Source organism: Nesoenas mayeri (assembly GCF_963082525.1).
Source record: "Nesoenas mayeri genome assembly, chromosome: 17".
Classification (NCBI taxonomy): domain Eukaryota; kingdom Metazoa; phylum Chordata; class Aves; order Columbiformes; family Columbidae; genus Nesoenas; species Nesoenas mayeri.
The window spans coordinates 11932222-11956564 of record NC_137565.1 but is presented as its reverse complement, the minus strand read 5'-3'; the positions used below and the strand labels follow the sequence as shown (position 1 = coordinate 11956564).

At 41.2% G+C, this 24343-nt stretch overlaps 1 protein-coding gene across 1 annotated transcript in view; it reads left to right on the top strand.

The window, feature by feature from the left end:
• The window catches only part of MED13L (mediator complex subunit 13L), a 188498-nt gene that overhangs the window by 68301 nt on the left and 95854 nt on the right, over positions 1 to 24343 (top strand). The window contains exons 3-4 of the mRNA XM_080355133.1: positions 16294 to 16378; positions 20751 to 20834. Coding sequence (XP_080211259.1) covers positions 16294 to 16378; positions 20751 to 20834 — 169 coding nt within the window. The remainder of the gene's footprint in view (positions 1 to 16293; positions 16379 to 20750; positions 20835 to 24343) is intronic.

Below are 24343 nucleotides of genomic sequence, written 5' to 3'. Positions count from 1 at the left end.
AGTGAGCAAGGGGAATGATACAGGGTCTTTTAAGTCTTTCGGACTCATTTGTGTCTGATGTCATGTTAAAAGCATTTTAAAACACATAGAGACCAAGAGGAAGTTGAGTGGGGTAGATTTTTTTTTTTAAATGCAGAATAAATATAGCATTCCAATGGTGACATCTTGTCAAAAGAAAAGACATTCAAAGCAGTTCTTGAGAAATGCAAAAAATGACAGTACTGAGAACATTGACTATATATTACCTTACAGATTTGCTGACAGTTCATTGGAAACTTGGTGGGAATTAGAAGAATGTTAGGTAGAAACCACCACTTTATCCGGCTTGTTTTCCCATTGCAGCACAAATCTCTTGCTCTCTGCTGCAAGCTGTCCCCATGCAGATGAACTCCGTGTTACAGGAGTTGATTTGACTGACTGTCGTTTGTGGTAAAATGATTTCTCGTACTTAAAGGTTCTGGTATTTGATTGATACAAATATTGCATAAACAAAGAATATAAATAATTTTCCACAAGTATCCCCACTGACCTAATTTTTATTCCTTTCTGAAGGAATAGGTGAAGCCCACCACTTTTCTGGCTGAAAGTAAGTTCCGGAGAGAGAGGTTAAATGCTAGGAGTAGTAGAGGTGGTGCAATTACTACAGGCATTAAATCCTCTCTAATAATTGTTATTAGAAGGAAGCTGCATGTTGACAATTTGAATGTGCTAATCCTTATGTGTAGGGAAAAAAACGGCACCACAGGACATAGATATTGGTTATTGTTTGTGAAATCAAGAGCTATTTTGCTTCTTGTGATACTTGCTGCAGAATACCAGAACGATCTTCACGTGTCTGTAGAATGAAGTGTATGGAAACCAATCACTGCCATGGTTATGTCAAAAGCTAATTGGAGAGGTGCACAATTAGCGGAGTGCTGATGATGGTGGGTTGAGTGGTCAGGAGGTGTAGCTATACAGAAATTCGTGATCTGAAGATAAGGAGCAAACAGATTGATGCAGGGGATGATTTTGATGTAAACCAGCTTAAGATGGTAGCTCCCAGCGATCACATCTAGAGTTATTAAACTGGGATTATCTCCCTCTTTAAACAAGCTGGACATGTTTTCTAGAATTTAAATGTATTATATTTGGATTTTTATGCCAGCAGAATGATATCAGGAATAATTGTAATGTTTGGTGCTTAAAGTCTATATGGGTATCAAATAAGGAGGAAAGAATAAAAGAAGAAAAACCCCAAAATTGTCAGCAGTGCCAATCAGAGATCTGTTGGTTATGTTTGCTAATTGCATTTTATCAGGCTAAAGAATATATCATTTAGCAGATTTCCTACAGGATATGTTTCCAGTTGTTTTCTATACTACTCGGGGGGAGGAAGTAAGCAAACCCCAGCCTTGTGGTAATTTTCAGTTGGAAGCCTCATTTGCTGTCAGATTATGTTTAAATGTTCCAAGCTAGTGAAATTCTTTAGCCAAGAGAGATCAAGCTGAGCAGGGCTGCCAACTTGATGTGAGATTTCAGATGGGGATTTTTCATTGTTAATTTGCAGTTTAAACTCGAGTACTGTGATTTTTATTTAGCAATGTAGGAGTGTGTATGTGGTTTGCAGTAGTTAAGAGTTGCTTTTTACATCCATAGCGTGACAAAGCCAATTAAATATGGCTTTTCTGCTTTTGTTGTAAGTAGGTGAGAATTTGTGTATGCTTGTAGGCGTTCTGCAGTGAAAGATTTATCATATATGTAAAATCAGCTTATTTTTGCTCACATGAAGGACAGCCACAGTTCTTGCAGGCAGTCTTTCGGGTATATAGCTGTATGCATGCTTACTTTTTGACACTACAGTTTTTGACAGAAAGGGAAAATTATCACGTCCAGTACAATATCTAAAAGTCAGTTGAACCAACCTGACAGCAGATTTTTTGCTCTTCCTTCCCCGCTCTTCCTTCCCCGCTCTTCCTTCCCCGCTCTTCCTTCCCCGCTCTTCCTTCCCCGCTCTTCCTTCCCCGCTCTTCCTTCCCCGCTCTTCCTTCCCCGCTCTTCCTTCCCCGCTCTTCCTTCCCCGCTCTTCCTTCCCCGCTCTTCCTTCCCCGCTCTTCCTCCCTCCCCCCGCCCCACATTTGATCATGATCCCCATGTTCCCTGTGGCACTCAGCGGCTCGCTGCGTTGGCTCGCTCAGCCTGCGGCGTGTCCAGCGGACGTGGTGCGTGTCTGCGCGAGGAGGTTCCCCGCGGGGCCGTGTTCCCTGAGCTGATGTGCGGTGACGGCGGCTGCGCGGGCAGAGCTGCGGCTCGGGGATCGCCGGGATCACCGTGTCAGCTCCCATTTCAATTAAGTCTTTGCAGAGAGTTCTGCGCTGAGGTCCTTCTGCTTGACAGCTAAGGTCTTTCAGCACGCAGAAATATACGGTTGTAATTTACTACAATATTAGGCAAAATTTAAGTAGACTGAAGTATCTTTGTGTAGCTGTGTTTTCTCAAACGTTACATTTTTTTTAATAAATCAAAACTATTTTTTTAATGTAGAGATAGCATTTTGTTTTCTCTTGTACTGCAAACCCCTGGGCTAGATGCACAGAAACGTTTTGAGCGTGGGAAGAGCTGCCTGTGTGTGCACACAGCTCTGTCCAGGAGGGAGTTAGTTGCCATCTCTGCTGGATTCCATGTCCTGTGTGAGCGGCGCTGCTCGCTGGGGACGGGCCGGAGCAAATTTCTGCCAGCGTGGGGATCTCTGCACTTCACGTCGCATCCTGCAGATGTTCCTCGAACGCCTGGGCTGCGCTTGCTCCTGTTTGCTTCCATTTGATGGTTTTAATATTTCAGCATGTGCTGTAGTGTGTCTTCTCATGATTTTGGAGACTGCCTTGTAGGTTTGTCTACTCTTTAGTGCCCTTTGACCCTGGATTTTCTGAAGTGTGTGGAGCTATAGGAGGAATAACCTTCAAGGAAGAGAAATTCTTTGTACTATTCATTGTACAGTAGCGATTGCTTGTCCACACGGCCGAGTTTCCCCTGGGATGCCTGTGTTGGTGGCCTCTGCAGCAGAGATGCATTATTTCTAATAGAGGTACCTACAGCGCCTGGGAATCGAATTGAACAGTCCCGTTCAATAAGTGTTTTGGAAGTGAGCAATTCATTAACAACCCTGGTTTCTTTAAATAGGCACGTGGAACATGTAAAATACCAGTACAAAGGAAAAGTCACGATAGGTAGCAGGTGGCACTCCCCGTTGATTCTTTAGGGTTACACTTCAGAAACAAATTCATGTGTGTGGCAATATTGTCCTTCCTTTGAGTTGCTCTGGGTCTTAAGCCAGGCCTCACTTTAGGTGTAAACTGAAGGCTGCAGGTGGAGGATAAGACGCCATGGCCTGGCCCCTTTTCCCAGTAACGTTCTTGCATATGGCACCACTTCTGTGTCACGTTTCCTGTATCCAGAAGACAGTGTTGACCAGCACGGTGTTGGTTTGTGGCTGTTTTGCCCTTTAAGCTACTGAATTAAAAATAGGAGGAGGAACACGGTGTATAGACGAGCCTTGGTTAACAGAGGCGTTCAGGTTATGTCACAACACACGTGTGCATCTGCTGTGGAAGTGATGCTAATGGTAACAGTGCAAGGAAACAGAGCTCACTGTGCGGGACTGGGCGCTTTGTAACTGGGAGTTACTGCTCAGTGTGTATGTTCATAGTAGTAGCAGATGTCATAAGCAAGTAAATGAAACAGATGAGGAGAAGGACGCAGAACATTTTCCAAAGACTAATAAAGCTGCAGTTACAAAACCCCTTTTTTTAAAAGATGTCAAGAAACTTCTTATTTTCTATTTGTTCAGCTATTCAGTAGCCGTTTGAGTTTCGGAGAGATTGGAATGGCAAGTGTTTATATATATTCTATGTATTTCTTCTCTGTCTGCATTTTCTTTCCCCTGAATGAGTAGGACATAGGAACAAAAAGGTATTTGCTGAATTATGATGGAGAGGTAAGGAGTGAGAGAGTGAAGAAAAGGTTAAGACTTCTCATTAGGTTGAATGAGGAAGCGGAAGCCACAGATAAGACCAGGGAAAATCATCTTAGCGTGTGAAAGATGAGACCTGCTCTGTTGTCTGAACTTGTGTCAGTGTTGGATGGCTGATTTGAAATGGAAGGGCTTGGGGTTTTTTTCTGCTTCATATGCAATTCAAGTAAGTTTAGAAAGAGGAAAAACACTTTATATACCATTGTAAGTAGGTGAGTTACTCGTCATAACACTAGTAGGTTTGGATAAAAGAGCCACAAGGCCTCAAACATTGGCCAGTTTTGAGGCTTTTTTTCCTATTTGAGCTGGCAAAGGCAAGATTCAAAAGTTGAGGAGGAGTAACTTGGTTTCTGAGAAGGTTGGGGGGCATCACAGTAGTGATTTGCTTAGACAGCTTGAGAATTCTCCTTCCCCAAGTGCTGCCTCCACCTTGGGTGGCTCTGGGAGCCTTGGGGAGCGCGGTGGCAGGAGATGGGGAGATGTTGGTCACTGGGAATGCTCTCGTTCCCACGTAGATCTTTGCTTGGCAGGTCTGAGCGGGCAGAAATGCCCATTCAGTCCCCATTTGCTCTGTGTCTTTTGACTTCGTTAAATCCACTTTCAGAAAAGCTAAACTGTTTGGGAAAAAGATTAAACAAGACAGTTTGACTAATTGAGAATGAGAGAAATCCTGGATTCTCCTCATCCTAGAAGATGTAAATTGACTGTGAACATTGGATGTGCTTTATAACACTGTATTGTACTTTTCTCTAAGCTAAATTATTCTGTCCTTCTCTCTTTGTATAGATCTACAGAGAAAGTAGTTTAACATTATAGTGTTAATTGTTTTAATAAAGCAAAGGCAAATTTTCTTACTGTTTATTACTGAGTCCTTGGAGAGCAAAACTTCACAAGCATATGTAGATAATAATTTTCAAGGGCAATCCACAGCCCTGATTTTTCCGAAATTACTTGCAATTGGCGCGTATCAATGAATGTAATTGGTGAATGGAAAAGGAGCTGGAATAAAAGGCAAGGCAGGAGAGGGTCCCGTAGACATCGCTGGGATGGTTAACTACTGCCTGAAATAAAAGGTAGGAGTTCGGAAACAAGTTGTTTCCAATGATGGTGAAAAGATAAAATTACGCAAGTGCCGTTCTGTTTGTTGCTGAGGAGATTCCACAGTGCAGGTAAGAGTCCAATAAAACGAAATAGTAAAATCAGGCAATTTGTGATCTTTTAAGTAGTTCTTATGTAGATAAACATTGAACAGTACTAAATCAGAATACGAATTTGTGCCTCTCTTCTTTCTGCGATTTGTACAACAGTTGCTTATTCTTCAGTGTGCCTTCTTAGATGAGTTCTTATTCTTCTGCTTACAAGCCCTTTCATTTTGTTTCTGCAATGAAGATGTAACAATTTATGACATCACATTAATATCCATGGCAACGGACTGTAGAGTGAACAACATATTCCATTTGCATTGCAGAACCAGCAGTGGGGGAGATGGCTCCTACTGAAATAACCCCGGCGGTGAATGCAGGAGCTGCCTGGGAAGGGGGATGCTTTGTGCATACGTTTTCTCCGATTTTATCAAACTGATCTTTAACAGGAGTTCCAAGTACAAAGGAGTCAGAAGCTGCATCACTTTTTTGATTGAATAGGAAGTTGGTGTTTCTTCCTGGGCCGTCGCTGCTCGTCATCGGGGGAACATTGGCAGTTCTGTTTGTTGTGGCCCAGAGAAAAGACCTTTACAGAATAGATCTTTGTAGAACAGGACTGGCTTTCAATTAATAATTGCTGAATATATATCCAGCGTTAATGATTATGAGAAAAGTTGCATATTTGGTGGTGTCAGGTAGTCTGTAAAATCTTTATGCTTAGTTTATTATTGTTCACAACTCCAAGGATCCACATATTTCCAGCATGGCTCTCCAGTCTTCAGTAATGTGGTTTATTTCCATCCCCAATGCTGTATGCCATGTTGTGTCGGCTTCTTTTCTTTTTTCGGTAACACCTTCTGTTTATAAATAAGAATAAAAATAAATATATTCTCATTTATAAGTATATGCTGGTTAAGAAACTTTTTCTGCCCCCAGCAGAAAGCACATCTGTAGTATTCGCTGCTTGCCAAAGCTGGTTGAAATAGCTGGGGAACAGGGGGGAGAGGGGCTGGGTTTCACTTTTCGGTATTGCTGTGGTTTGGGGCAGGACTCTGTGTCTGCCGGGCCTGGGCCGGCCTTACCCACAGCCCTGCGTGGCTCATCGGCGTTTCAAGGCTTCTGTGGAGGGGGCAGAAGAATCCAAGCACGTCTCTGTCGCTCAGTTGTAGAGTCGGAGCATCCTGTGCTGAGGCTGCAGCGAGAGCCCAGTGAAGCTGGGTGCTGTAAAGCAGCTGCCTCGGGGCAGCGCAGACCTGAGTCCTGGGGCACCTGCTTAAGGGTCAATTTGAACCTCAAGGTACTTGAAAATTTTCCAGGAAAGACCAAATGTGTGAAACAATGTTAGTTAAAAATGAAAGGTGCCTGAAAATATACAAGTTGTCTCTTCAACCGGTGGAATTAACAGACATACGGATTTTCTAAGATCTTATTTAGCCTTTCCCGAGGGATCACAGTATGGATTTAATACTGGGCACTTCGACTAGATTATTTTTCAATGATGTTATTCTGCTTTTAAAGCTGTTTCATATGGAATCTTTTATTTCAAAAGCAGCAATTAAACTGTTCCTGTTCAAAGCCATCCCACTTTTTAAATGTTTACTATTGGATGTGGTCATTTTTTTTTTCCCAGAAGTTTTATTTTTAGCATGTATGATCTCGTATCCTTTTCCTTAATCTGAAAACCAGACGGTGGTGCAGGCGGCAGAACCGGTTACACGCAGCTCCCTCTGCCGGCTCCCTGGCTTCAAAACCCTGCTGGGCTTTCTGCTGCCGAAACATCGGCCCGTGTTGTCGATGGGACTCAGCGTGTGGTCGTGTTGCACAAAAGCTGGTATTTCATTTTTATTCAGTTTAAATAGTGGCAAATTACACTAAGCGTTTACTCACAGAAGAGCAAAGATTATATTTGCTTGCCTTGTGGGAAGCGCTGCAGCCCTGGGAAGGAGAAACAAAACGACAAAGTCTGGTTGTCTTGTCTCCCAACTCTTTTCTGGTCTTTTATTCTGTGCCTGTGGTTTGGAAAGTCTGTTCTCTCAAAGCAGACCTGGATGTGAGGGGAATGTTTTGCGTTGTCACACTTGAAAAAAGTCCGAGACTTCATTTCAACCACTTCTGCTCTTTTGAATACCTAAACTTCAGATGCGTTTTCTTTGTTTTTTTTCAAAAAATAGTAACAAAACTTGAAAGACTAGAAACGTAGTTTCTTGGGCAAGTCCAGGAGTTCATTTCCAAGCATCATGTCTGATGAGAAGCATTTTTGCACTGGTAGGTTATTGCTGAATCCCCCCCGCTCTCCTTCTGCAGTGTGAATCAGCCCTCACGCTGAGATTCCTTGCTTAACTTCGGTGCTCAAAACCCTACCAGCACCATGAAATTTGGTTTAGCCCATTGCTGACAATTAGTGACTACTTGTGTATTTGGTGATTGCTGGGTGGGGTTTGCATATTTTTTGAAATTGCTTCAACTTTTGCTTCAATAAGTTTTTAAGTGAAGAAATTTGCAAAGTGCAGTTTGTAGTTCTCCTGTGTACAGTGTTATCATGGATTCAAGTAGAGAGGTAGGAAAAACGTAGTGAAATAAGCTTGAAAACATTCTTTTCAAGTGATGTATAAACTAGAGGCAAATGCATTTGCTCAACTCCTTTTCAAGACGTATCTAATATATTTTACATGTAACGGAATTAGCATTATAATTCCCACTTCACCTTTAGCCGTTGGGTGGTTTGTGGTACATGAAGTGTGTTTAAAATGGGAGGCTGCTATAAAAGTATTCTCCAGTGTTTCTTAAATCAAAATCTTGTTTTCTCACAATACAGCGTTACAAGTAAGATACAGAAAATAAGACTTTCTAGTGAAAATTGTTATTTCTAATAACCGTTACGTTGAAAAAAAAAAGACAATGGTAGTCTGGAGGCTGTAGGTAATGACTGAAAGCAAGTGAGAACTGGGAAAAAACAGGTACAATTGTTAATTTTTATGCAAAAGAGTGAACTCCAGTTTTAGCTAATGGAAAACCAAATATTGACTTGGTTAAATAAGTATACAACAGAGGTGGAAATGTTGCAGGTTTTTGTCCAGCGGGGTAGAAGGGAGAGATCGGGCAACATCACACCCTTGACTTCTCCATAAATGTCTCCTTGGATGGGCTGGAGATCTTGTCTTTCTTACACGTCTTTAATCTTAGCATATCCATTAAAAACTGTTGCAGCCTGCAAGCGTAATGTAAAACAGCAAATAATGAAAAAAGCTGCTTTTCTTAAAGAAGATTCTGTATTTTCCTGTCTGTGAATGTGCTGCTTGTGTGAGGGGGTGCACGGGGCTCCGCGGACTGAGCCGTGAAAGGTGGTGAGAAGCGGTTCCGTGGTTGTCACTCCACGTGTTTCTAATGCGTCGTGTTCCGTGTTGTCCTGGTCGTGCTGCAGGGCTGCTGGGCCAGGGCTGAGCCTCCTGGAAAATGCTCTTTGGGATGGGTGTTGGGAGCTGAGGGAGCAGGGAGAACCCTGCGGGCCCGGAGCAGCGATGGAAGGGCAGGAGGGGACACCGATCCCGTTGGAATCACACCGCAAAATGCGCTCGGCTGCCCTGAGCCGTGCCAGTTGTTTTTAAGGCAAAGCTGTGTTCGAGAAGAGGGAAGCAAGCATCCCGGCACTGCTTTCCAAAATGATCTATCTGCATTTCAAGAATGACGTCTTGCATACTTTATAAATGAGAGAAGAGTTTTGGTTCCTTTCGCTTTCCAAGTATGGATTAATACAAACTGTATTTTTCCAAAGAACAAGCCTCATGTTCTTCTGGTGATGGCTGAACTTGCTCTAATTGCTTTTTGAAGACACTCGCTGCCCTTTCACCTCCAGCAGAGCTCCTCAGCTGTTGGGGATGGGGAAATATGCTTTCGATGAAAAACAACATTGAGGTATAAAGAAAAAGAAAAGTCCACATTCTCATTGCATTATCAGTTCAGAGAGGAAGCTCTTACTGATGCAGATATAATTCAGTAGTTTCATTTTCTTTGAATCTGGAAGGATCAGGAGCCAGAAGTGGGGGGTTTGCAGCTGATGTGTGGAAGGTGGGTTGCACTGCCTGTAGGTCCAAGGCGGCCACTGAAAATAGGAGGAAATTAAGAAAACTTGGAGATTTGAAACAGAACAAATCAAGTTTGGAGAGCAGAGGTTGTTTCCTGGGATTAGGAAAGCAAAGTAATACTTCAAAAAAAAAAAATCCTTCACATTTTCTGGGCTACTTTTATGTTCTTCTGAGAAACTATTTCTTAATGCCCTTATGCCAAAGAGTTGAAGAGGGAAACGAGATGCAACGGAAAGTGAAAAGTTCAGAAATGTGGGAGGAAATGCTCGAAACTCCCAGGAGTGAAGTTGAGAAAGTGCTTTCTTAGTGGCGTCCTTATCCCCGAACACTTCAGAGGAAGATGGGGAGAATCACTCCGAGCTTTCCGTCCATTTTCACTATGCTCAGGTTCATTTTGGTCTTTTCATCTGTGGGAAATACTTCTGCAAAGAAATATTAAATGATTTAACACAAGCCCATAGTGGGACAAATTAAAAGGTGTAAATCAGGGATTTGGGGGGAATTTTCTGGCACATGAGAGCACTGCAAACAGCTTTCCTGTAGGAAGCAGCATAAACATTGTGCCATATTTATGTTCATTTTGCTCTTTCTTGGGACAGAGCTGGTGATTGTAAAAGACATTCAAAGCAAAAACCACACAGCAAACTGAACTGGTTTATTTGGAATCTGTTACATCTCTCAAGTGAGCTGCTCAGAATTTTGCATTCCAAAAAAGCAGACTTGAGCTGTAATTACACAGAAATGTTTGTACTGATTTTGTAGATAATAATTTTGGCTTTGGAGAAGTTAAATATTACCCATGGATTTTTGGAATATTTTGAAGTGACCTTCTAAAGAACCAGAAGTGATTACATGTTTTGTCCTGGTGCCCTTTGAAATGTTGTGTAGTTGCCCATGAGACTGAGAAAATTCCACTGTAGAGATCTGCGTTGTGGTCGAAGAGACTGTGCAGGAACAGCGGAGCGGGAGAGTATGGACAGGGAGAGAATGTAGCATTTAATGTATATTTTATAAAAACAAATTGGTACCTACTGGGAGCAAGGAAGCGATAAAAGCAACACTTTAAGCAGTGCTAACATAATCTAAGTGCAGATAGTTACCTTCCATCTGTTTTTCAATAAATAGCTATTATGCTAATTTCTGTTTCGATGCGCAACAATTAAAGCGTCGTAGCATTCCTGTGATATTCAGCAGCTGTTGCCTTTGAAGGTTTTATTTATCTTTTTGTGAAGCGCAACGTTTTTAGTTCTGTAGGCAGAAGTGTGAGTTTTGTGGAGAAAAATGTGGCCCGTTGAGATGCAAACTTGGGCCGTGTCCGAGCAGTGATGCTCAGGCTTGGTGACTATTCCGCTTCCCTTGGAGCTGTTCAGGACACCTTGGTAGGTCATTTGTTGGAAATGCTTCTGTGCATCTTCTCAGCGCTTTGTGTGAGCTCTTTGTGCAAGTAGATCAACACAAAGGGATCCTTCTGGGGAGCGGTTCTTCTCTATTGGGTTGGTTGTGGCTGGGGGGACACAGAGAGCCAAGATGACTTGTCAGCACTCGTGCAGCGAGCAGTGTGATTTCCCTGTGATCAGAACCAGCGCAAGGAAATTAAATCTCTAAGTAGGTTGAATCTGATTTAGTAATAAGTCAATTTAATCACTAATGACTTCAAACACAGATTTTACAAGGTGATCAATGGCAGTATAACGATGATCAATCAATAGCGTTGCATTTAATTGGATTTTTATGGGCATAATGTAGTTTTTCAGAATTAATGTACCGTTGCATTGCTTTGTTACTCTTTCAACTCAATTTTTAGAAGAAATGATGCTTCAAAATGCTAGTTGGTTTTTGAAATATTGTTTTAAGGGCACAGTTAATAAAAATTAAAATGAAAAATCAAATGCTTGCTTTTAGTAATTGAATTTCTGATTTTGTTAGTTATTTGGCCGTGTGTTTTTATAAAATGTATCTACACGGGGGAAAAACCTCCACATTCTTCATATTTCATGGTGACGAGGAGACAAAATATCAACGAGTATAAGGGAACGTAAAATGCTGTGAATGCAAATCTCGAGTAGCTGAGGCTCTGCCGTTCCCGTAGCCGGACACAGGAGGCCCCGTCAGCGCCTTGTCCCGTGCGTCCTGCTTTAATCCTGCAGGATTTCTGCAGCAAGAAATCGATTCTCAGTCATTTTAATGGCTGAATAGCTGGTCCTGTCCCAGAGTGTTGTTTCACATTTGCAGTGGCCAATGCGGTAACTGAAGTCAGTGTTCTGGATAATGGGTTTCATTAGTTTTGATGCCCGAGGTAAAAAAGCAGTAGGTGGGAATCAAGCCCGGTTTTGATGTCTAGACGTTCATTTCAGCTGTTGCTGCAATACGATACATTAAAAGGAAATATGTAACATAGCTCTGAGGAAATATGTATTCTTTGAAACTAATTCTACTTTTAAACTGCATAAGGGAGTGTGACCTGAATTATTAAAATGTGGGTGGCTGAATTTCTTAAAGGTATAACTGTCTGTGCAGTGCCGACACAGTCTCGACTTGCTTTCTCTCCTTCCTTCCTATATTTCTTTTAAGTAAAATATGTCAGTTTGGTCACCGAAGCAGAACAGAGATCTTATTATCTTTCCAGTATCTCTGCTGGGAGACCGCAAATTATTGAAGTATTTGCTTTGATATTTTGCTGTGACTTCTCTCCTTGAAATTTTTATAATGGCTCCTGAGAACATGGCTGGCTTCATACAAATCATCGGACACTTTGAACACCTTAATATCTCTGACTTGAAAATAAAAAAGCCCCCAAGCCAACTAAGCTGCTCATTAATGTATGTTTAAATTATAAATTTCCAGTGTAAATCTAAATTACCGTAGTTGCCTTTAATTCTTTTACCATCCAATCTGCAAGGATAAACTTAAAAATCACCACAAATGTTCTGTTCATGTTTTGAACCTTTGAAAACAAAATGACAACAAACATTTAAAAACTTGACATGCAAAGGCTACCAATTAATTCCCGTTCTGGATGGAGCCCAGCAGTGAGACTGAGCACCTCTGTCATCATCCATTTTGATAAGTGTCAAAGACACCTTTTTTCTTTTTTGATTTTCTGTTAATAATATCTTGGCAATGAGACAATACAAATTATTTTCTCCGTGGAAGATTTTGCAACTGGAAACCACTGCATTCTGTTCTTTTTCAGCTGTTATAACCAGAAGCTTTTTTTACCTTATTCCTGTAGACCCTTGTTTGTTGGGTAACGCTATTACGCAGGTGCTCAGCTCTAACAGTAACTTTCATTTTTACTAGACAGTGCCCTGCCAGCTTATACTGGGTTATTTTTTGCCATTTTATCTGATAAAACACTGCTCTGGTGTTTTATTTAGTTTCCATGAAAATTTTAATGACTATTTATATTTTCACTTCATCTTACAGCTTGAAACAGTAATGCCTCTGCAGATAAACTGATAGAACATCCCCGTACAAAACTGGCTGTCTCAAGTCTTTTTTTCTCTTTTGAAACATACTGAAAATGTCACACTTCTTTTTGGATCTATACGCTGCTTTAATGCTCTCCATCTCCACTGGGTTTAAAAAGTGTATACTGAGAATGCTGTACTAAGGGCAGTCAGATGGGTTATCTCAACTAAGCAGTTTCTAGAATTACAGTTGATGGCAGAGGTGGCGTGAGCTCGCCTTCTTCATTTTTTCCAAGAATCTGTATTTTTAGAGATGGAGTATTAATAGACTTAGTTGTGTATTTTGAAAGGTGACGTCATTACAAAAAAAACCTCAACAACAAAACCACGAAACACAAACAAACAAAACCCCCACATAAATAGTAGTTGCTTGTTTTGCTGAGGTAGTGATAAAGTTATCCCAGTGTTGCAGCGAGAAGGGGATGAAGTAAATGCTGCTCCCAGTTGTCATCCTTGATCACTCTAGGATGTACACATGCTTAGATGATGTAGTATATATACAGAGCTATATGTGCAGAGATAGAGAGGAATATAGGTGTCTGTCTCTACCAATCTTTCCCAGCAGAGGGTCAGTAGATCTGCCAGATGACACAGGTGAGGAGCAGCTGGGACCCCTGGAGGTCACCCAGTCTGATGTCGTGTTCATGATGGGACTGGGGCCAGCCAGGGATGGGATTAGTGGTGGCTTCGTCTCCCCAGGTCCTGGCTAGTGGTGACCCACACTCTGGTCCCATCTGCTTTGCTGCTTCCCCAAAACTGTCGTCTTTCTTTGATTTCCATGTAGTTACCTGCTCTGTCATGCTCTTTATCTTACTCAGGTTCAATCTTCCCTTGATTCTTGCCCCAGAAGGTTTGTGTGGGTTGTTATTTTTCTTATTTTTTCCTTAATCATTGTTGGATAGTGCCAAATTTGTTGCCTCTAAAGAGAAATATTTCAACTAGAGTGACAGAACATACCTTTGGGACAGGATATAGGTGCTTGGCGTAGGTCTGTTCCTGACCATGTGCAACACCCGCTTCCTGTTGACTGTGAGCCTGAGCCCGCTGTGGTGCATCACCCAAAGGCTGATGAGGGCTTGGGTTGGAAGTGTTCTGTGTTAAAAGCATTACAAATCATTGTGTAAACAGAGAGAGAACAATTATTTCCCAGGCTTCAATCTTCTAGGAGGAATTTAAAATTTAAAATATTATTGAAAATCTAAAATCTAGTTACATTGTTACTTTTCAATTTGGAGGGATAGTCTGATCTTTAGTGTTTTGCCAAGTTTTACTGGTCACCATTTGCGTCTCGAAGTTGGAACCTGCTCCAGTTACTTAAGCTCTTTTCTTGTGGAGACTGGATCAGGAAGCCAAAGAGCGGAGAGGAAGTGAAATGTTATAGTTCTCATTTTCTTTCTCCCTGTTTTTACTGCAACAGCCATAACTACATACTCTCAATTGTGAGATGAACCTTTTTAGTAGGATAAAGAAGTATTAGAGCTAATTACAGTAAGTATAGTGCATTAATACATTGGGAATCAAGAGAGTAATTTATTATAGGAAAATGTCATGTAGATGTAATTTGGAAAATTGAATATTGATACCACTTCAGACTTAATCCTTTCCCTTGTCCCATTCGACTGCTGTTAGTCTGTGTGTCACACCAGCTCATCTGGGTGTTCCTGCTCCATGGGGGGATTGCACTGGATGAGCTTTCCAGGGCCCTTCCAACTCCTGACATTCTGGGATTCTGTGAGATTCTCGTCTCTCCCATTTTACATGAAATCCTCCCTGCAGGGTCAGTGCTGGCTTCGGGCACAGGTGCGCTGATAGGATTAGGCTGAAACTTAAGCCTAGTGCCAGGTAACAATGAATTTCTTTTGGCTTTTACAAATTCTGCCTATTTCATGCCACTGTCTAAAAATTTTGAATTTTTATTTAAATATGGAGTTTTCATGGAGGTGAACTCAGGTGTAGTCTCTCTCGTACTGTGTGTAACTCTTTAGATACTTTAGAATTGAGTAGTTTTGAAGTGCAAGACTGGACCAGTCTCACAGTTTAGGCTGTGGTAGTTCTGAGCTATATAGAATTTATACATCAATGGTTCTGAAAACGCATGGAGATTTTGAAATTTCTTAAGAACACCATTTTAAACACAAAATTTGAGGCCATGCGACGTTCTATCTAGTAAACAGCTGTGGTGCGTTACATACTCAGTGTCAGTAGGGTTGTGCAAGCATTAAAGGGCCTTTAATGGTTTTACAGGGAAAGAGATTTGGCTCGTGCTTGTGCCCAAAAGCCTTTTCATTCTTCTGAGAAAGAATCTGTGCTATTCCATAAGGTGATTTACGTACCAAAGGCCTGGCTTCTTCATTCTGTAAGAGGAGAGGGACTCTGTTACCAGTATTAGCATATCACAACGTTACACATTAAAAAAACGTGCTACTACTTGTTTGAGGTTATATGACTTACGGTTACTGGGAGAAGCAGCAGAATAATGAACAAAGCTGGGCTTTGAGGCTTTGAAGCTGTAGTTGAATACTACTGGTAATATTAGTATTTTTCATACAGCAGAAACCCCTAAGAAGGTTTAACTTAAACACAAACATAAACTATACTTAGATAACAATCTCTGCATGATAGACGTGCTGTTGGAAGGTTTCATCCCTTAAATTGGCCAAGCAGAGGTGTTAAGTATTTGGTTCTTACTGCACTGTAGAATTTTACGTTTGCATTTCTAAAGTCTGCAGAGTATTGTTAAATTGAAATGACCCAACTCAGGCAATTAACAAGTTCATAACAAAGTTACTTAATCATCTGGTTTTACTCTGCAGCTGAGATTAAATTTTATTCAGCCAGAAGATGCAGAATCTGGTAGAGGTGTACAAAACTGGTTTTACTCGTGGTACTTTAAGCATCCAAAAGCAGTAGAATAAGGACAGCAGGTATTTTTGAGGCTTGAGTATCCCTCAGATACTCATTCAGGTGGCTGTTTCATTGTAAGAGATTCATCAATTCCTATTTATTTATTGAACTTTCTAAAATCTCTGTAGTTTGGTACAGAGTTTACAGGTTTTATTTTGGAATAAAAAAGGCTGTTTTTTGAATATATTTGCTGCGTATTACAATAGTTTAAGTCAGTACAACGGGGGAGTTTAACTTGAGTGTGACACTGAGAGTTCAGGATAATTTAAGTTATGTAAATTGATTTCACACCTGCAGTGATTCAGTTTGTTTCTTGATTGTCTACATCTGCAGTTAAGGTCTAAAGGGTCTCTCAGCAGTCACGACGAAGAAGGATCATTAATTTCTCAGCGCCTTGCTTTAATATTGAATACTATGAACAAATGTGTTTGCTTTTATACTTTTGTGGGCTTGCTTTATTTATTTATTAAATCAAAGTTGGTGTTTCCAAAAACTGAAGATTAAAGCTACTTTGGCAACGTAGGTAATAGTTGAAATGTTTCCTAAACATGCTGCTGCTGAAAATTAAAGCTGCTGGAGTTATGTTTTGTATAAATGTTTGCATTTCCCTTTACTAAGCATGTTGACGTTTTATGTAAATGTTTGTTTGCCTGTTCTGAGCATGTTGTCATTTTTTGGTTTTGTAGTGGTAGAAGAAGGATTGTGGGAGAATGGACTTTCCTATGAGTGTAGGACCCTGCTCTTCAAAGCAATCCATAATCTGCTGGAAAGGTAAGAAAAACCATTGCACTCAAATATTTCACTTGGATATTTAAAACAATGTAGGTTATCTACGGACCATTTATATTATTATTGATCTTAAACCGCATTTTTATAGAGGTAGAACATGAGTGCAAGAGACACAGGATAAAGATAGATCTCATAAGGTATTGACTCTGGTAATGTATCAGAAAATGCTGTGCAGACTCATTTAAATGCTCGTACAAAGAATAATGTCCATGTATGTTTCTGCTTGCATTCTTGTTGGGGAGATGTTTTGAAATAATAGGGGGAAAAAAAAGCTTTCACCTTCCTGAAGTGTTTACAGAGAATAATTGTACCTGACCCTCAACCCTTTTGATGTGGTGCATATCTTAACAGAGAACTTTAAAACATCTTAACTCTCTTCTTACCATAGTCCCATTTACACGTGTGTTACAATTTGTCTGAATTTGTGCACAGTATTAAGGGTGAAATGTAACTCCTGGCTCCTGGCTCTGACAGGCCTTGTGTATCCTGGCATTGCTTGCTTTCAGCTTGATCATACACATATATATATATATACATGACTTGTCTGCAAAGTTATTCTGTGCTTAGTTAATACCCTTACAGTTTTTCTTCTTAATCCAGCTATCAGCTTTTAAGCTTACTGAGGATTACCTTGTTATTAGGCCTTCAGCATATGACCTGTTATCTTGGACTATTGCATTTTATTCCTCCTGTTACTGCAGTTCTTCAGGTCATCATCATCTTCTTGTGTTGTATTTCACTTCTTTTTGCAAATTCGGAGATCTCAGAAGTCGTCTAATTAAAGTAGCTGTCGAGGTGACTTAGGGTGGTGGTTTACCCGGAATCTGTCCGATTAGGTACCTCACTTCTCCAGTTTTATAACTGAGTTTAAGTTATACACTTTTGGGTTTTTTGTTGTTGTTGCTTGTCATACTAAATCTTAACATCGTAAGTATTTAATTTATAATAATAGCAGTAAGTGTGTAGACTTGAGTAAAAATAGAAATAACACTTTGATTTTTACAGACTCGTTTTATCCTGTGTTTAGAAAAAGCTTGATTAATAAGACAGAAGCCTTGAGTTTCTTTTGGATCCTATCAGAAAGTGACAGGGCTCTTGCCCATGCTTGGAGCTTTGTGGAGTTTTTTTATGTTATTTCTCAGTGAGGGACAGATTTTCTTCTTTCAGAAGCCTCTTGTGCCCACCAAGATGTAAATCTGCCAGGGGGGCGGTGTGGTGGCTCTTAGTTACAGCTGTGGGTGATGCGGCTGGTACGGGAGCAGGTGTGAGGCGCCTCAGAACCGGTTCCCGCCGGTTCAGTCACACAGGTTCCCGCCAGCCGGAGCAGCTCGCCCACCTCAGCGCTGCTCTTACAGCATCTGAGGAGATAACGCTCAAAATATCACGGTATTCCTTCATAATCGTTAACGTGCCCTTGTCAGGTCATTGTTTTTCATAGAAAAATCAGAAATATGAGAGGTCAAGTGACAGTGAAATGCTGTTAACGGCTTAGGAAGAAAATATCACTCAGCCTTAACTAGAGAAATGAGCCAGAGTTCACAGTATTTTATGTCCTTATTTCATGTGATTAAATAACTGCTTCTAAGTGTATGCTCATTTGGGGTTTTATGACCAGCCTTTTTTCCTTTTTTTAACGCAAGTTACTACTTGCTGTTAAAGCCGAGTAAAGACTGAGTGCTTATGCAGCAAAACCACTGCGGTGCTGTGGTTCATTGTTCACTCAGCCCAGGCTTTGACACCCGTGCTTCTGCAGTCGTGTCTCCCATTTCATATGGGGTATACCTTAAATAACCCGTGATTTAGTTTAGCGTGTGAGGGTTGGCTGATTTTTCTGGGAAAGTAGCATTATTTTGAGGCAGTTAAACCTGCCATTGTCAGACATAATGCTGTGGGGTGTGTGTGACGGAGCGGAGTTTGTTACATTTTTTGCTAGTACAGCTTATTTTCTTTAGTGATCTGAGGTAAACTTCACAGACTTCCTTTTGTTTGTATGAAGTGACACTGACAGACTTTCTCTGATACCAAATATTTCCTAGGGAAACAGTTCCTGAAATGTGGTGTTTTGGTTTTTTTCCTCACTATTACAAGTGCAGCATCTTTAGATCTCTGCAGGTGCAGTTTAAGATATTGGTATATTCAACTGGCCTGGATTCTTTGTGCTTCGAGAAAGTGCTGCTAGAATTTTCCTCAGCCTAACTTCGGTTTTGGACAACCCAGCCAACTTTAGACAGAAGAATTAAATTAGGAGCATACTAGTATCTGCTTGGTCTGTTCTCCATTTCCTATCTGTCTTCTGTGTATGCTTTTGAAGTGTAAGTATAGATCACACAGTTTTGTTAAAATTTGCAGAAAGTACTTTCCTAGAGCGTTTCTGTGCACATTGGGTTTTTTGTTGTTTGGTTTTGGGTTTGTTCTTTTGTTCTGGCTAATCTCTAGCAACTCCCTTAGAAATAAACTATTGGAAAACTTCGAAGAATGGAGAAGTGTAGTTCTTCCATCTAAATAAAGAAATAGTGATTAGATGTCAATTGTATAGGGAAAGCTCATATATTGCTCATGATCATAAATAGGCCACTAGCAACAAATGACCAGTTTTTCAGAGTTTTTGAAACATATTTACCTTACTGAAAAATAGTCCCTCACAACAGATTTCTGTATGTGATCCCTTGGGCACTGTATTCAAGTGCATGTTTAATGGATGAAGCAAACTTAAATTGTGCTGGCCTCTTGCTGGTGTGATTCATACATACAGGTGGACTTAAAAAGTCATCAAGCACTCCTTAACTCATCAGCCTAAATTGATTATTGATCATTTTGCATCCTCACAATTTTTTTTAAAGCCACAGTATATACAGTTTCCATAAAGAAATTGTGCACTTCTGACAGGACCACAGAAAATGGGTAACTTGCTGCTCTAAATTTAGTGATGTGGGAGTATGTTGGTGTGAGGTTTTCTGAGAGAGGAAACTGTAGTTGCGGAAGTTTCAACACCTGAAATGGTGCTGTGATCGTGTGAAGGGAAAATAGTTCATTGTTAATATTTGGTTAATACGATTTCCCGTCATTCATATGTTTTACTCCACCATTTACATGCCACAAATACAGGAATGTATATTCTTTATCATGAAGTCTGAGAGAAACTATATAGAAAAGAATAAGTGCTATGAATTGTCCTTGGAGGAGTCTGCAAAACAGGATGGTGGATCATTCAGCAAGAAGAGTAGGTTGAAGCAGAAAAGATTCTGTCAGAGATGAAAGTGCATATGTGAAGCTCAGCATCAGTGACAGTGTCATGAGACTGGGCAGTGATTCTCTGTGACTAGTGTGGGAAAATAGGAAGTGGCAAAGTTCTGTGGAATCCAAAAGCTACAAAGTTGATTTCACTATTACGGAAATTCACAGAATCCCAGAATGTCAGGGATTGGAAGGGACCTGGAAAGCTCATCCAGTGCAATCCCCCCATGGAGCAGGAACACCCAGATGAGGTTACACAGGAAGGTGTCCAGGCGGGTTGGAATGTCTGCACAGAAGGAGACTCCACAACCCCCCTGGGCAGCCTGGGCCAGGCTCTGCCACCCTCACCGGGAACAAGTTTCTTCTCATATTCAAGTGGAACCTCTTGTGTTCCAATTTGAACCCATTACCCCTTGTCCTACCACTGGTTGTCACCGAGAAGAGCCTGGCTCCATCCTCCTGACACTCACCTTCTATATATCCGTAAACATTAACAAGGTCACCCCTCAGTGTCCTCTTGTCCAGCTCCAGAGCCCCAGCTCCCTCAGCCTTTCCTCACACAGGAGATGCTCCACTCCCTTCAGCATCTTGGTGGCTGCGCTGGACTCTCTCCAGCAGTTCCCTGTCCTGCTGGAACTGAGGGGCCACAACTGGACACAAGATTCCAGGTGTGGTCTCCCCAGGGCAGAGCAGAGGGGCAGGAGAACCTCTCTGACCCACTGACCATCCCCTTCTAACCCACCCCAGGTACCATTGGCTTCCTGGCCACAAGGGCCCAGTACTGGCTCATGGTCACCCTGCTGTCCCCAGGACCCCCAGGTCCCTTTTTGCTACACTGCTCTCTAATAGGTCATCCCCTAACTTATGCTGGAACTTGGGGTTGTTCCTGCCCAGATTCAAGACTCTACACTTGCCCTTGTTATATTTCGTTAAATTTTTCCCTGCCCAGCTCTCCAGCCTGTCCAGGTCTCTGGATGGCAGCACAGCCTTCTGGCGTGTCAGCCACTCCTCCCGGCTTGAAGCTTGAACTCCTTAATCCCTTCGATTTACTGTCTTCAACAACTGCTTTTAATTGCATTTTAGGATGTAACTAGTAATTGTTGCTGTAATTGTTTTCTAGATGCTTGATGGATAAAAACTTTGTGAGAATTGGAAAATGGTTTGTCAGACCCTATGACAAGGATGAGAAACCTGTTAATAAAAGGTAAGGAGATCTATATATCAAGTATTGTTCCTGTCAGTGTTGTATATTATATGATGATAATTCCATGCTGCGTTTTAGTAGTTATTCCACTTATTTTATCATGTAACAAGTGAAAACACGGACACCATTTGTTCACTTTAATAATACATGGAAAACAGTTAAATAATTTTTCATGTCTTTTTATGTTAATTAAAGTTAAGAAGGTGAGGTTACTGTTTAACTCCACAGAATGTCACATTTTTTTAATATCTTTTGAATAGCATCTGCCTCTTTCTCACATTACACTGCAGAATTCCGGATAGTTGTAACAAATTATTTGAATTTCTGGATGCTTGACCCCAGCTTGACATTTTAAGCAGTTGAATTAGTGTATAGATTTACTTATTTATTTGCTTTAAAGATGCCAGCCTTGATACACAGCTTTCACTGATGAGGCAGGCTGACAGATCAGACCTGTGTGTTTGATTAATGCGCTCCTCTTGCAGCAAGATAAGCATGGAAAAGGGCTCGCTGTCTCCTGGCTCATTGCTGTTTCCTCTCCTAGCTCTAAAGGTTACAATGTTCTCAGATCTTCTGGTACTTGCATTTATAGCCTTCCGCTAAACAAGTTCTGTCAAAAATAATCTGAGTTAAGCTGAAACACAGATTTTCTAACGGGAATCATTTTGACAGAACTGGGTTAGGAAGTGACTAAACATGCAGTTATGCTGGGAGATTGGAAGGTAATGAGCAAGTGTAGATGCAGTGGGGTGGCAGCTTCTTCATCCCGCGCAGCTACAGTCACAACAGCATGTCTGCTGGCAGCTGTAGGTACAGGTGGAAATCATTCTGTAGATCATACACACCTTCTCCCTCTTGTCTCTTTATCTCACCACATCGTCTTACAACAGAAGTGTCTCACCTCTGTTACGGTGGAGTACTATGAACGGTTTGGCTTTGTTCTGTAACCGACTTCGTGTTTAACCAGGTGCTTCCAAACAGGGTTTATTTAATAATGCAGTAATTGAATGTGGATTTGTTTCCTTTCCCAAAACAGAAAACACGGGGCTATTTCTTCTGTTTACTATGTACACTTTGTAGCTAAGTAGACTTACACTGTATGTGCAGCCTTTGATTTCACACCAATCTAATGGTAAGAAGCCATTGTAACGTCCAGATTTTTCTGTACCTTTCTCAGTCCTGGCTCTGTGTAACCACCTTCCTCCCTGTGTTTCCTCTGCTGCTTTTCTGATCATGCCAATAACTGGTTGAGTTTTCTGGAAGATTAATTCCTTAAAGTGACATAAGAAGTGGTGTCTTTTCCAGCTTCTGGAAAAGGGAGACAGCTAATTTCAGCAAAAGCTATTTGTTTTATCAACTTTACTGCAGCCTCAGTGCTCAGTTTAAATGTATTTATGAGTCTCATGTCTTTTGCTGGTGTATATCAATTTAATAACTGAAACATCTGATACAGTAGACGGTGTCTGTCAAAAGCAGCAGCACTGGCATGGAAGGTATCATTACTTTAGTATTCTGGCAGATTAGTAGGCCCCGTGTCTTATTTACATGTGTGTAAATCTGAATCACTTGTACAGTCAGGTGATCTGTAGGGGATAATTACATTTATAACTATATGTACACTACACGTATAAATATGTGTGGTCTGGGACATGTTACAAAAAATGAATTAGTGTTGAACTTCAATTATATTTGAAGTATACCTGTATATAAAATTCTAGAGAATTTTAGGGTTGAAGGGTAGAGTCTTGATTTGAAGAAGATAATGTTGTTTTTTGGTTTGTTTGGTTTTTTTTTTGTAAAGTACTTGTCACTATAGATCCTATGGATATACCTAATTTTTAAAGCATTTATTCAGCAATAATAACTGAGGCCTAATTTGTTTTTATATTGCTTCAGGTTAATTTTTCTACTATAAATATAACATTGGAGTTAACTGATTTTACTGAAAGATGGTAGTAAAGCCTGTAAAAGTTGACAGGAGTCAACTGCAGGACAATAGCAGCAGATAGTAGGAGGCTTTGGGGACTAATTTGTCCAGGCACTTTTTATTTCATCTTTTAAGCTTGCTTTCTCAGTACAGCACAAAAAGCTGTCTTTACACAAAATAAATCACATTAATTCCATATAAATTCTTTCTGAAACACTTGCTCCAAGTAGCTACTTGCTGTACATGTGGCTTCACCAAAAACAGTGCTGGAGCCACCCCTGAGTCCAGGAGGAGTCCACACTTGCCTGAACACGGTGTGCGATTATTTTAAAGGGATGCACGTACTCGTATTGAGTACGGAAAGTGTACACTCGCGATTCTGTGAGGGTAGATTTATAATACAGTTGCCATCCTGCGAGGAGAAATAACACGTGCAAATGTGCACAGAATGTTGCACGTGCTTATGTGGATGCACGGGAGGAAAATACACTCGCGATTCTGAGAGAGTTAATTTATACACGTGCTTGTATTGAGCATGAAAAGTATAAGTGCAAATGTGCACGGAAAGTAGATACACTCACAATCCTGTGAGGGTTAATTTTCCTCACACATGTGGCAGCAAGGCAAGCGGAGTCTCCGTCCTGGGGGGGAGTGGGGTGGGCAGTGGCTCCTGGCGGCAGTGGCTCAGCTCATAACTCCAGGAGATCCCGCACAAGGGGCAGAGCCTCGGCGAGAATCCTGTTTTTATAACCTGATCAGATCTGACTGTGGGCATTGTAGAAGCTTCTCTGCACCCCCACACTGGCCGCAGGTGCCCAGCAGCTCCCTGGTGCTTCGCTGCTCCCTTCTCCTCTCTCTTAACAGCCCTGGCCAGGGGGGTCTGGGGCCAAACAAAAGAAGCTGTCAGCCTCAAGCAGAGAGAGGGAGATGTGTCTACTCCTTCCATGATGAAGGAGGGAGGGGGAGAGAGGTGAGTTTGCATTCTGCCACAGTACATATATATATATATATATGTGTGTGTGTGTGTGTGTGTATATATACACACACACACACACACACACACACACACCCCTAAAACGGAGAAAAACTGAGCGGGTGTCATTCTGGTAAGGAAAGACAAATCACTCCGAAGTCCGACCTTTGACTTGTACTTAAGGCAAAGTTAATCATCTTCGATTTCTGACATCCCAAGTTACTTATTTTCAGGAATTTACTGAAAAGTCTTGGACTGGGAATAAATAAACAGGGAAGGAGTTAAACTTATGTGGCTGGTTTTCAAGGAGTAAATTCATTCAAGACCTGTGATTTTTGTGAATGGCATGAAAGGAGGAGGGCGGGGAGGTCTGTGATTTTAGAATGAAGTCAAAGATGAAGTGGAGCATGGCAGTGGCCGTGACCTAGTTAGTCTGAGAACAATAGACGACCTTCCCGGGCAGTATTGGTAACAATATACAAGATGAGCTTTTGTGGTCTCTTCAGGAGGGATGAGGGAACAGCAGAGGGAGTTGCAGACGGATCTGTACGAGGTTTTGTTTTGCTTACAGTGCAAACCAGATGTTTTTGACAGGAAATTTAGCGCTGA